Source organism: Gekko japonicus, unplaced genomic scaffold (genome assembly GCF_001447785.1).
Source record: "Gekko japonicus isolate JY-2015 unplaced genomic scaffold, Gekko_japonicus_V1.1 scaffold1200, whole genome shotgun sequence".
Lineage (NCBI taxonomy): Eukaryota > Metazoa > Chordata > Lepidosauria > Squamata > Gekkonidae > Gekko > Gekko japonicus.
Genome location: NW_015165274.1, coordinates 132,409 through 145,568, shown reverse-complemented (window position 1 = coordinate 145,568; position 13,160 = coordinate 132,409). Strand labels below are relative to the sequence as shown.

General features: G+C 46.6%; 1 protein-coding gene across 1 annotated transcript in view; it reads right to left on the bottom strand.

The window, feature by feature from the left end:
- The window catches only part of E2F2 (E2F transcription factor 2), an 84,008-nt gene extending 75,718 nt beyond the window's left edge, over positions 1–8,290 (bottom strand). Inside the window, exon 1 of the mRNA XM_015410238.1 lies at positions 8,006–8,290. Within this exon, the coding sequence (XP_015265724.1) occupies positions 8,006–8,290 (285 nt within the window). The remainder of the gene's footprint in view (positions 1–8,005) is intronic.
- Between the last annotated feature and the right edge of the window lie 4,870 nt (positions 8,291–13,160).

Below are 13,160 nucleotides of genomic sequence, written 5' to 3'. Positions count from 1 at the left end.
TACATTTATACTGCACTTTTCTCCTCAGTTGGGACCCAAAGCATCTTACATCATTCTGCTCCCCTCCATTTTATGCTCACAATCACCACCCAGCCTGAGAGACTGTGACTGGTCCAAGGTCACCCCACAAGCTTCCATGGCAGAGTGGGGATTCCATCCTGGGCGCTTAGATACTAGTCCAACACTCTAACCACTACACCACACTGGCTGAGTATTTTTTTTCTTGCCATCAAGTCACAACTGACTTATGGCAACCCCATGGGGTTTTCAAGACGAGACATCCAGAGATAGTTTGCCATTGCCTGCCTCTACATCATGACCCTTGACTTCCTTGGGGGTCTCCCATGCAAATACTAACCGGGGCCAACTCTACTTAGCTTCCAAGATCTGATGACATCAGGCTAGTCTGGGCTATCCAGGTCAGGGTAAATATAAATTACTCCATCTACAGCCACCATGCCACCCACATCATTTTCTCCCAAAGTACTTTGTTCTTGTCCATTTCATCTTCAGGTTACAAAATAATCCATGAAGAAACAATGTTATCCACAAATTTAAAGCTAAACTACTCAAGAAGGTCAGTCATCCATGCTGTATCTCAAAAGATGACTGGATTTTGCTAAGCACAGAATATGGCTGCGATTCTGCTGCTGTGTGATAACGGGAAAGCTCCTGCCAAGAGGTTCAGTTTCCATTTTAAAAGAAAACGCTTCTAGCCCTCATGGCTACAAGAAATGTGACTAATCCTAGCTGAAATCTCAGAACTTTGGCCCCGGTCACACGGAGCATTTGCCACGCGGATTTTCCGGGTGCGATCACACTGCAACATCTGGGAAGCGTAGTGCTCCCGTGGGATCCCGCCAAAGATGTGGACTAAAAAACTAGTACTTACGAGGTACTAGTTTCCGGACACAGCAGGGCAAGGGCGGGCGTCTGATCGCATTTCCGGTGAAATCCCGTGGCATCCAGCGCCCGCTGATGTTCCTTCGCAAACAAGGGCATTTTTCTAGGACTAAAGGGCTTCTTGTAACAGCCTAGTAGGCCAATCATGTCAGAGCTTGGAAGTTAAGTAGGGTCAGCCATGGTCAATACTCAGATGAGAGACCCCCAAGGAAGACTGGCATTGCTATGCAGAGGAAGGCAGCAGCAAACCACCTCTGAATGTCTCTTGTCTTGAAAACCCCTTGGTCCTGGGCAGTGCTCTCTCTAAGCTGTGGAGTCTTGTGAGCAAAAATTCTACTTTGTGAGCTACTGGCATTAAAGTTGTGAGCGAGTGATTTGGCTACTGCATTAATTAGTTTGCTCTGGAGCCATCCTTCCTGAGCTAAGACAAAAATATGTGAGCCGGAGGCTAAAAAACTGTGAGCTAGCTCACATTAACTCACCTTAGAGGGAACATTGGTCCTGGGGTTGCCATGAATCAATTGCAGCTTGACAACACATAGTTATTAAGGGGTTTCTGAGATACTCTTTACATAAAGGAAAGTTACAGAGGCAAACAGTTACCAAAAACAAGATTTATGCCAGTGCAGTAAAATAATCACACAGGATGCTTCTGTGTATATTGCTTATTGTAAAAAGATCTCATCTGCACCACTTCTTAATAAAATACTCACAACAGTCAGTATTTGGGCTGTGGAAACTTTATGGGATATTAGTAATGCTAATATGCATATTTTCAGTTATACAAACATGATTTCTGGTAATCAGCTATGTTGAACTCTCCCTCTGGATTTTGAGCAGTTTGGCTCTTTAATTACCAAAGATTATAGACCAGGAAAGTAGCCATGTTTGGACATCAAAGCAGAAATGAAGGCATAGTGCTCCAAGCCACAGTTTGCTCACCTGTCTGCATGAAAGCTCAAACCTGGGCTGGGGTTCCAAAGTCTGGTTTGCACAAACCACACTTTGCCCAAACAGAACGTAAACTGCAAAGTAGCCTAATCAACAGGACTAAAGAGGGGTGCACACTGCACTTTTTCAATACTGCAATGACATCCTCCCCTCCAAAAAAAAAGTTAAGAATGCCTCCTAATTCTTTTTGAGATTCTCTGGTGTTGTCTAACTGGGATTCTCTGGTCTGCACTAACCTTTGCGCAACAGACCAGCATATGCTCTCCAGATGATGATGCCAAGCAAGATGATGCCAAGCAGAGTTCTACCAGAAAAAGTTTGCAAAAGGAATCTTGAGCTAGACTGAAGACAGCCATCTGGGTGTTGGAGCCAGCATGCCTGCAAAAACCATTTGCTCAAATACAACCTGAGCAGCAGAAGGCAGGGATCAGTGCCGTTATGTTAACACCCTCTAGAGGGAGGACTGAGTGCAATTTAAAGCACAGCTTCCTGGCAAGAAAGAGAAAAGCAGCCACAAGTGAAAGAGGGTCATTTAACCCCAATCAGGCCCACAGAAGGCCAGGAATTCCAAGAACTGGAAAGAGAAAGGAAAAGGGAGAGTGTGTGTGTGTGGGGGGGTGCTCATAGCAAAGTCCACACCTGTTCAGAGGCATCAGCAAACAGGAGGAAAGGTCGTGAAACCAGAGAAATGATTCAGCCCTTGGGAGGACAGAGTTATAGCAGATGCTGGAGCTCTTGGGGTGGGGGGGACACCTCCAGGCCTGCCTCTGACAACTAGAATCTCTGGCCAGAGCCTTTGGCAGAAGTTCCAACAGAAGCCAACCCAGAAAAGCTGCTATGGCAAAGGAGCAGGCCAGACTGAGAAGAGTATTTACAGCAGCGCAAGCTTTTGAGGGGCCACCTGCTATTTGTCTAGTTGCAGAAGGAGGGGCAGAACCCCCCAGGCCAACCAAAGCCACCCACTTTCCCCCTAGAGCCGAGAAGAGTGTTCAAGGGCAAGCACAGCTGAGATTCCTTTGGAGATCCAGAGAGATGGTCTTGCCAGAATGCAGGTGCTGCTTTGGAAAGGACCTGTTTGAGATTTATGCCACTTCCAGCACTTCACCTACCAGCAGGGACAACCAGTCAGAGGAGGGAAGAGGAGGAATAGTCAGCTCTCCACAATGAATTCAAAGCTGCTGGGTTAGGCGATCAAGTACTACCCACTGCACTAACTCATTTTTTAACTCAAAGACCGAGGTCTGGTTAAGCTTTAGTGTCAGACCATGGCTTCCCATTCTGCAAACAAGCCTTGAGCCCATATTTCTGCTGGCCCTGGAATACCATTAATGCCATCCCCTGGTGGCACAAACCACAGCTTGCCTACAAACTCAGTATTGGAAACCATGGCTTCTTCCACATGCGGAGGATTCTTCAAACTACTTTCATTGCTGCTTTTCAGCTATGCTGCCATGAGTGTGGTGTATGTTGCTAACTGCTGTGCATTCCTTCCCATGCGCTTAATTGCATCTGAGCTGTAATGCATATCTCTCAAGGCCACTGGAGGAGTTGGTGTGTCTGGAATCCGTGGGAAGCTTCTTACCTTCCCAGCTTCTGCAGCAGTTAGTTATCTGCCAAATGCCCGCGCGCGGGAGCCCATCTAATTGGGTACTACGTGGGGGGGGGGGGTTTTGCATACGAATGCCCTATATCCTATTATGCGCATAGGTAACCCACCATTCCTAACAGTGTTCATGTTACTGCATCTATAGCTTTTCAATAAAAGTAAAACCTTCTTGAAAGCGTGTACTTCGTTGTTTTGCTGTGGATCCTGACACTGCTATGAATGCAGAGGCATTCACAACAGAGCTTCCACGAGAAGGTTCTCTGCACACTATTCTGCTGCCAGCACATGTCACAGCACTTTTCCTTGCTGCCACCCCTCAAAAGCTTTTTTTAAAAAAATTGGAAATTGCTATAGTGGTATAACAGTTACCGATCTTTTAAAAAGCCTTCCAGTGGCAGAGGAGAAAATGTTGGTCATGAGGGCCTTATAGCATGAAAAAGGTTCTAATGTGGATGAGACCTAAGACTCACATCTTTCCACCTAGTGAGATGACACACTTGGACTGCATTCTTTCCAAAAAGATGGGAGTAAAGCAGGCTTCAGAAAGAGCATACTCACAATGGGGAAAACCTGGAAAGAGGATAATTAGGCAATGATGGTATATATCCCCCCCCCCCATTCAAACAAAAGCAGAGAAACTTTGGTACAAGCAGCCCATGATTCCCAACTCTGGGTTGCTCCACTTGGATGAACCCAGTCACATAAGTGGTTAAGACACTGAACTGCAGGCTGTGGAAGGTCAGTAGTTCAGCAGTTCGAGACCCGGATGCCGCATGATGGAGTGAGCTCCCATCTCTAGTTCCAGCTCCTGCCAACCTAGCAGTTTGAAAGCAAGAAATTGCAAGTAGATAAATAGGTACCACTTCGGTGGGAGGGTAACAGCGTTCTATGCGCCTTGGTGTTTAGTCATGCCGGCCACATGGCCATGGAAATGTCTTCGGACAGCGCTGGCTCTTTGGCTTTGAAACGGAGATGAGCACCGCAACCCTAGAGTCGGATTCGACTGGCTTTCGAGCAAGGGAACCTTTACCTTTAAATGACACCAAAATAAGGCTGTTTTTCTTGTAACATCCAGCTTGAAGAAGAGTTCTGGAAATTCACACCATATTGTGTTATTTGGTGGGTTCTGATAAAATGGACTGCATTCTGGGTTTTTGGATTTTTTTCTGTTGGACCAACATGGGTGAGAACAGCTTATTTCAGTTTGATTGAAACAACAAACCAAGAAGGAATGGGAGGAATCACAGAATGTTCAGAGAAGATGAACATTCAAGCTTGAAGCTCATTCTTGTAGCACCAAACCACAGTTCAGCATTACATCATGACTTGATGCACTGAGATTACCTGTAACATTACCAGACAATATATGGTGCAGGGTACAGTGGCAGAGACTTAGACTGGTATAGGAACAGGCAAAGCAGCTCTACCAGTGGTAGCAACCAGCTCCCTTTGGGTACCGGTGCCTTACTTACCAACTAAGTATCACAATCGTATGGAAACTACTGCCCTAGCACACTGGACACCAAAGCTCTAACGCACAGCACCCACTCCTTCTCCTCCTACAGAATGAGCAGAGAATACTGCCTTGAAGATCAGATCAGAATGCCAGAACTTAAACCTCTCTCTCTCCCCTTCCCTCTTTGTTGATTTACTCACCTGTATCACAGGACCTGTTCTCAGGGTTTATTCAAAAGATCCTGCACCACTCATGCCTACTATGCTTGGTTTCCTTTGATAGGATCCTCTCTCAATCCATTAACAGCAAAGGTGTACACGTTTGCCTCACAAAAGGAAGGAATCTCTGAAACTGCTGCAGGAGAGGTAGCTTTGCGCATATCACTTTATTTTAACACCATACACAAAAGCAAGCATAATACTCGCATCTTCATTTGGTTGGTACAGCAACAAGTACTCACTCTGAATATTCAGTGCACAGGTGGCATGGGAAGGAGCTACACTGCTTGCCACTACTGAGGACATGAGAACTGGTCAAAGTGGTGCCTGCAACCAGTGTTCCCTGTAAGCTGAGTTAGTGTGAGCTAGCTCACAGTTTTTTAGCTTCTGGCTCACACATTTTTGTCTTTTTTCTTGATGGCTCCAGAGCAAACTAATCTATACAGTAGCCAAATCACTTGCTCACAACTTTAATGTCAGTAGCTCACAAAGTAGAATTTTTGCTCACAAGACTCCACAGCTTAGAAAGAGCATTGCCTGCAACACTTCCAGAATCCCAGTCCACACAGTGTCCAGCATCACATGTGCTACAAGGGTGAAGGGGAGGAGGCAGGAAAGAGAATAATGTTTTCCCACCACGTGAGAAATGAAAGTCATTTTATACATTATACAGAATGAAGTAGTAGAATACTGCACTGCACCAACTTTAAATTGCAGGTGTAGATAAATTTTTTCTTTTTTAATTGTTCCCCTGCATTAAAAAGCCCTTAACGTTGCAAAACTGATGTGCTAGGTTACAGCATGTGCAAGCCCTTTCACTGTTGGGGGTGGACATTAAAAATTACAGCCTTCCCCATCTACAATCTAAAGTGCTACAGTCCATAATTTTATCACCGAACCTGCATAACACATAGAACAGCTCTAAGTAACAACCAGCTTCTGAGTCTAGATACATACATACTCCAGACACTGAATGATAGCTGTACAGACTGCAACTGCTAGTGTGCAAGAGGCCCATGCCTTTTTCCCAAGTCTATGCAAACACAGAGTTGCTAATACGGAGTTTACCCTTCCAGTCATTGCATTATTTTTGATAGCCTGGCTGAAGAGTTCTCTCCCTTAAAAGTTTCTCCCTAGGTGGAGAGTGGCTGTGGTAATTCAGGGTGAGCACTCTACACATGCTCAGAGCTACTTCTAGTTCATGTATTCCATAGCTGATCACCAAAACTGAAAATATGTTTTCAATTTCAGACCTCACAAACAGAGACATGATACATCTTCTTTGCAGGGAAATCAGAATGTGAACTGGTACAACCTAGTCCTAAAGTCTCTCCCCCCCCTCCAATAGTATGTCAAAAGAATCTGAATCACATGCAAGAGTAATATACCAGATTATTTATTTACTTAATTTATAGTCTACCTTTCTTGTTCCTTCTGTCAGGCAAATGCATAGGGCTAGTTTACACCCAACAGCAACAACACAGAGGCCATCCACTTGACAGATATTGTGGTAGCAGTTCTGCAACACCAATTGCAAAACCTTTTCTAATTGCGAGAGAGGCACTGAGTGCCCAGTCCTCTGGATGCCCTCACTGCAGATTGCAACAGCAGCTCACAATTGTGCACCATAAGGACTATGTTATTTTATTATCTTAAAGGACCCTGTAAATCCAAAAGGCACATTCAAAGAGGAAGATGCCTTTCATGCCTCCTTCAAACTGGCCTCTGCTGGGCAACTCTGGCCCACGTCTGCATGAGGTGTGGCAGGATTTTTCACACATTCACAAAAGAGACAATTAGCCACCCTCAGTGACAGTGGCCTGTCACATCACAACATGAGTTATGCCTCCTCATTGAAAGAATTTAGCCTAAAAGGAAACTTTCCCAGGTACCATAGTAAAGTTATAGCAGGGAGCTGTAGTTAAGTGGTGGAGCACATGCTGTGGTCTCAAGTTGCTGCAATTCCTGCCACCACAAAGGATCCAAGGAACCAGCTGTCGGGAAGAGTCCCTCTGCTTGAGAACCTGGACAGTCACTGCCTGAGTAAGCAATTTTACAGGAACTCATCGTTTGACTGGGTATTTTCATAGATACTGTTCTAATTTTAAATGTGGAGGCAGAGTTTGGTAAACAAAGCCAGATAAATAACTCTCAACTAGCACAGAGTTGGAACTCTCAGTCCTTGCATCTTGCTAATCATAGCAGCACTGAATCCCTGCATTTCAGAACATCCCAATCACCACTTTTAAATAAACACCCTCTTCCCGAAGAGACGTGAGACCTAGGTGTGCTGAGACACACACCTAAGCTACTGCATCAGATATGGCTCTGCCAACACAAATCAGGATTTGGGGGGGGGGAGGGGAGGGGAGAAAGACTGGGTTGGACCAAGAAGATGGTATTCACTTCTCCCCAAGGTATAAATCCAGGGGAAACTCCACTGCAACAGAGGATCACACAGCCTGAAAATTCTTTCCCTTTCCTATATAGAGTTAAGGTCTTCCCTTGTACTTTTTTCCCTCTGCAGATGGCATTTCTTTTGATGTTCAGTAAGCATTGTTGCAATTTAAAAAAAAAAAAAAAAGGAAGCAGCTTTGCAGGCTAAAAGTACAGGGAAGTTGAGAATTGCACATACCAGTGTATTGAGATTCATCTATACACACAAACACTATGCATGCTATACTCTTCCTATAATCACAGTTCTATTAGGAAGGTATTACCTGGAATTTGCACCTCCAGATACAACCACGCACCACAAAAAATCCAAGACACAATAAAACATATGGTAAAGGAACCATAATAGTTTGAGCAGGCAACAAGCTGATGGAAGGAGGGGGGGGGAGGTTAACAGAAGGGAATGAAACATATTACCGGTAATTTTCCAGTGGAGGCAGATCGCATGGTTTTGATTTCAGGTCCATGGGGGGTAGCATACAAGCAACTGCCCCTTGGCAATGGGGCTACCACAGCAGTCTGGGGGTACACCTGAGTGAAATAGGTAGCCGGGAGGGCCCGCATCTGAGGACTACTAAGGTTAGAGGCTGCCAGATCAGCAGAGGTGATCACGGGTATGGCTTTCTTCTGCTGAGGCGTTGGAGCAATGGAGGGACCCCCTCTTCCTGGGGCAGAAGGCCCTACTTTGGGGATTCTCAGCATGGCAAGGGTTAAAAAGGGTGCAAGACACAGGACGGGGCAGAGGCCTTCAAAACCAATTTGGGATTGTTCTTGAGAGGTAGACTGGGAAACCCGTTCTTAGCCATTTAAAGCTGCCATAGGCGTGAACGGAGGACTCAACCCCCAATGCAATTTCTCTTTAAACGCCTAATTCTAAAAAGGAAAAGCGAATGGGGGGGGGGGGGGTTGCTCGCACACAGCCCCGTCCCTCTTTTCATCTAAGAAAGTTTCCGAAGTCCTTTTTTTTCCGGAATGAGGGAGCCATAGGACTGCCAGAGCCCAGTTTTTTCTCCCAAGCGGCTTAATTGCTACCGTTCATTCAAAGAAAAGAACAGCAAGGGGGGGGGGGGGCCAGGGTCTCTTAAAAGTCACCGGAGCACCAACTCTTTTTTTTTGTTGTTGCAAATATTTCAAAGGTTTCCCCCGCCCCAAATTAATTATGTGCCGGAGCTGGGAGGCAAGCTTTACCAGTCGCCTTAAACCATCCCCTCCCCCTAGCTTTTGTGGCTGGGAAGCGGCAGCCGGAGGATTGCAGACAAAAGCCGGGTGGGTAAAAGCCCCCACCCCGCGAAATCTCAAACCCGGCCCTGCTCCAGGTCCTTGGCCCTAGATCCCCAGGGAGGAAGGGTTCGGAAGAACCACCCCTGGAGGCTCCGAGCACCCAGATCGGGCCTTGGATCCTATCGGGGCCCTGGTGCCTTTTCTAGAGCTCTCCGCCTTGTAATGCTGGTGCCTGCTTCTTCTTGGGGCTCCCGGCTGACCCGCTGCAAGATTTCTGGCCAGCACCAGGGCTGGCTGGAGCAAGGATGGATCCGGATTGGGCCAAGAGAGGACCCGATGGCTGCCCAGCCCTTTCTCTTTCCGTTCTTCCTTCTCTCGCTTTTTTTTTTTTAAGCGCCAAACTACGTGCCGCGAAATTCGGATCTCCCGCGGAAAACCAGGAGCTCTGATTGGCCGCTGTAACACCCGCTCGTCCCCGCCCACCGGATTTGATACATTTTTCAGGGAGAGGAACGAAACCGGAGGTTCTGCTCTTAAAGGGGAAGCGCCGAGCGGCTCGAGCTCCCCACCTAGCTTCTATGGTCCTCCGTCGTCTCCTGGCCCCTCCCGTCAGGAAGCATGGGAGTGGCCATGCAAATATTGACCCTGGGAGAGTCGGCTGCACGCCTTTTGGCTGGATCTTAAAGCGGCCGGGAAAGGGACAGAAAGTTTTTGGCTCTCCTTATCAAGTCAGCCGAGTTCACCGGGGACGGCGTTCGCACACGTGCGTCCATGTTACCTTGTTCCCGAGGGATGAATGAGCGTCCTTGGGGAAGTGTCCTTTTTTTCGTCCCAGCCGCGAGCTCATTTAAGCAGGCGATCGGAGGAGAGCAACATTTATTGATTTATGATTTATTATTTGTGTTTATATCCCTCCCTCCCTGCGGGCAGGCTTTCTCCCCCTCTGCAGATGCTGAACAAAAGGCAGTTGGCTGGCCGGAAGCGTCGACTGATGGGGGAGTGAGAGCTGGTATGGTTTTGTCTCGGTGTGGTCAAAAATTACACCTTCAACGTAACTCAGCCTGTTTTGAAGGGCCAACGGCGCATTCCCCAGCTCGCCCAATTTGGCGGTGCCGGAGGGAGGGGAGGATGAGAGAGTGTAGTGCACCAGCTTTCCCCACTGCTTTCCCCCTAGCAAATTAGCATTGAGGTATAGTGTCTGTGAACATAAAGGTTCTGTTTCCTTCATGATGCATTTTAGGTAACCCATGTTTCATTTGTTTGCTGTTTATTTTCTTAATTGATACTCCCCTTTTCCTCCCATACGGGTTGTATGAAAAGGTTACAACATTGTCCCCATTTCCAGGTTAGACAGAGTGTGTGTGACTGGCCCAGGGTCACCAAGCTGGTTTCCATGGCAGAGCAGGGATTAGAACCTGGGGCTCCTGGATCCTAGTCCAAAACTAACTGCTATGCCAGATTGGCTCTTTTTTTTCATTTCTAATATACAACTTCACTTAAACATATACATACTTTGCCTTATTTTCACATCTTCCAAAAGAAAAGCACCTTACTGTCAAATTCCAACATCTGTTGCTGCACATCTTGATAACCTTTATGATTGTTCCAGCACTATGCAAACAATTGCCAAGTACCAGCAAATTTTGCCATGGACCATCCTTTTGAGATATCTTACACATTATCCATATGTGCCAAACTTTGTTCAACCAGAGATGGCATCAAATAGTCTTTCTGTTTCTGTTCCATCCTCATTCTCACTGCTATAAACAGTTGAGATAAAAGATTCTTTTGAAACCAGTTCATTCTCATAGGGTAAATTCTCATTCAGTAAATTTAATTTTGGGGACTGGCTCTTTCATATAACATCCATTACTTCCCCCCCTAGCAACTAGTATTCAAGCGCACTGCCTCTAAACCAGAGGATCCATTTAGTCACCATTCATTATATATTGTGTGGGGAAAGTACTTTGTTCTGAATCTGCTGGCAACAAAGTTCATTTCCCCATGACAAACCATGCGGAGAGCTAAAAAGCTGCTGTCATTGCATTCTACCTGATGCCAAATGCAGTACAATTTTTTTTGACAACCGACAGGACTCCATTGCAAGATTTCCTATTACCCTATCTCCCCCCCCCACTCTTCAGTTCCTCTCCTTTTGTCTCCCTCCCTGAAATTTAAATTGTAAGCTCCTCAGAAGAGATGTCAAACATATGCCCCATGGGACAGAAATGGCCCCTGCGGGGCTCCTATCCAGCCTGCAAGCAACTGGCTCTTGTCTGCTTCGTGCATTGCAGCTTTGCAGAGGAGAAAAAGAAAGCCAAGCCTCCCTTCCCACAATTGGCTGAGTGCTCCTCCCCCTCCTCCTCCACCTTTGGGGAGGAAGGGAGGGGGAGGGAAAGAGCCAGGGAGAGACGGAGTCCTGTGGTACCTTTAAGACCAACAAAGTTTTATTCCAGGTATAAGCTTTTGTGTCCAAGCACACTTCGAGAGAGAGATGGAGAGAAGGAAGGAGGGAGGTGGAGTGAAAGAGCATAATAGAGAGAGAGATCCCCTTTCCAGTTCTAACGGATGGGGGGGGGGACACCTAGCAGCACAGCTTGTAATCTTTATTAGTTGAAGGGAGCAAGAGAAGGAGGGAGAGAGGTAGAGGCCCATAGCACCTTTAAGACCAACAAAGTTTTATTCCAGGTATTATTAGTGGATGGGAGCAAGAGTTCAGTAGCACCTTAACAAAATTTGTGGCAGGGCATGATCTTTCATGAATCACTGCTCACTTCTTCAGATACAGCTAGAATGTGAGTCCATCTGTCCTTATATCTTGGAGAGTGAAGTGATTTCAGACGCCAAATGACAATAGCGGGCATTGGTAATGAGAGAAGAAACCTAGCTCAATTCAGCCCAGGAGGATGCATTGTCTTGAGCTTGCAATTCAGCAGTCTTTCTAATCTCCCTTTGAAATTCCTTTGTAAGAGAACTGCTACTCTTAGGTCAGCAACTGAATGTCCTGGAAGGTTAAAATGTTCACCCACTGGTTATTGAATGTTGTGGTTTCTAATAGCAGTAGAAAGAGTAAGAGTCCAGTAGTACGTTAAAGATTAACAAAATTGGTGGTAGGGTATGAGCTTTTGTGAGTCACTGCTCACTTCTTCAGACTTATTTCTATTTATTCTTTGTATCCTCCTGGACTGAATCCTCCTGGACCAAATTGAGACCCAGATTTCCTGTCTAATTACCAATGCTGATATCTCCATGCCTACTACGCCTCTGCATATCATACCTAATCCAATCACACCTGCTACTGCCATTCAGCATCTGAAATCATCTCCGGTACCTCATGCTACATTTTATCTCCGGTACCTCATGTTACATTTTATGGCACACACAGCCTGGCCTGACAAAGTGACATTTATGTCAGATTCAGCTGTCATGACAAATGAATTCGACACCTCTGTGCTGGAGAGTTGCTGCTAGTCAGAATAAGATAATTCTTAGTTCAACAGAGCCGTGGAAAGGCTGACTCAAAACTGCTTTCTGCCAAGTCAGCCCAATGGTCTATTGGAGTCTGATAGTCTGAGGCAGCAGTCTGTCACGGCAGGACCAGGGGGCGTGACGCAAGTAAGCCAAAGTCCAGGAACAGTCCGAGGTCAAGCCGGGCAAATCAGGTAGCAAGGTTCAAGCAGGTTTAAATCACAGTCCAAAAGCAGGGTCAGACATACCAAAGTTTCAAGTCCATAAATCACAACAATACCAGAGGAGTCAGAGATGAACGCAGGGTCAACAAAGCCAAAGGTCAAAAGCCGAGGATCAAGCCGAGAAGAATTCCACAAGGTCTGGAGCAGAGATGCAAGGATTCAGGTCCTGAACAAACGACGTTTGCCAGCACAAATGACTGCTGGCAACAGACTTGCATATATACAGTGCTAGCTAATCAACTCATTAGCTAGCCAGGAGTGAGGACAGGATCCTGTCAGTAATCAGGGCTAAGAGATCTTCTGGCACGCATGCGTGCATTCTGCCTTCGCTCTCTCAGCTGTTGTCTTCTTACATTCCTGAGCCTGGTTACAGGTGGAGGCGAGTCTGATGATGAATTACTGGGCTGCAGCAGAGACTGATCCCTTGCAGGTGTTCCCTGAGAGGCTTGATCCTCCTCACCACTTAGGTAGCTTTCAGCTACAGGATCCAGTCTTTGCCTTTCTGCTGCAGTACTGTCCTCAGGAGCCTGTAAGTCCACAGGCTCCTGGCTGGCAGGTGCCTCCTCAGGGGCATCAGCGAGGGCAGGCATGACACTATCCCCCCCCTCAGGCCCCCCCTCATCGAAAGGGCCAGGCTTGTCCGGGTAGGCTGTATGAAA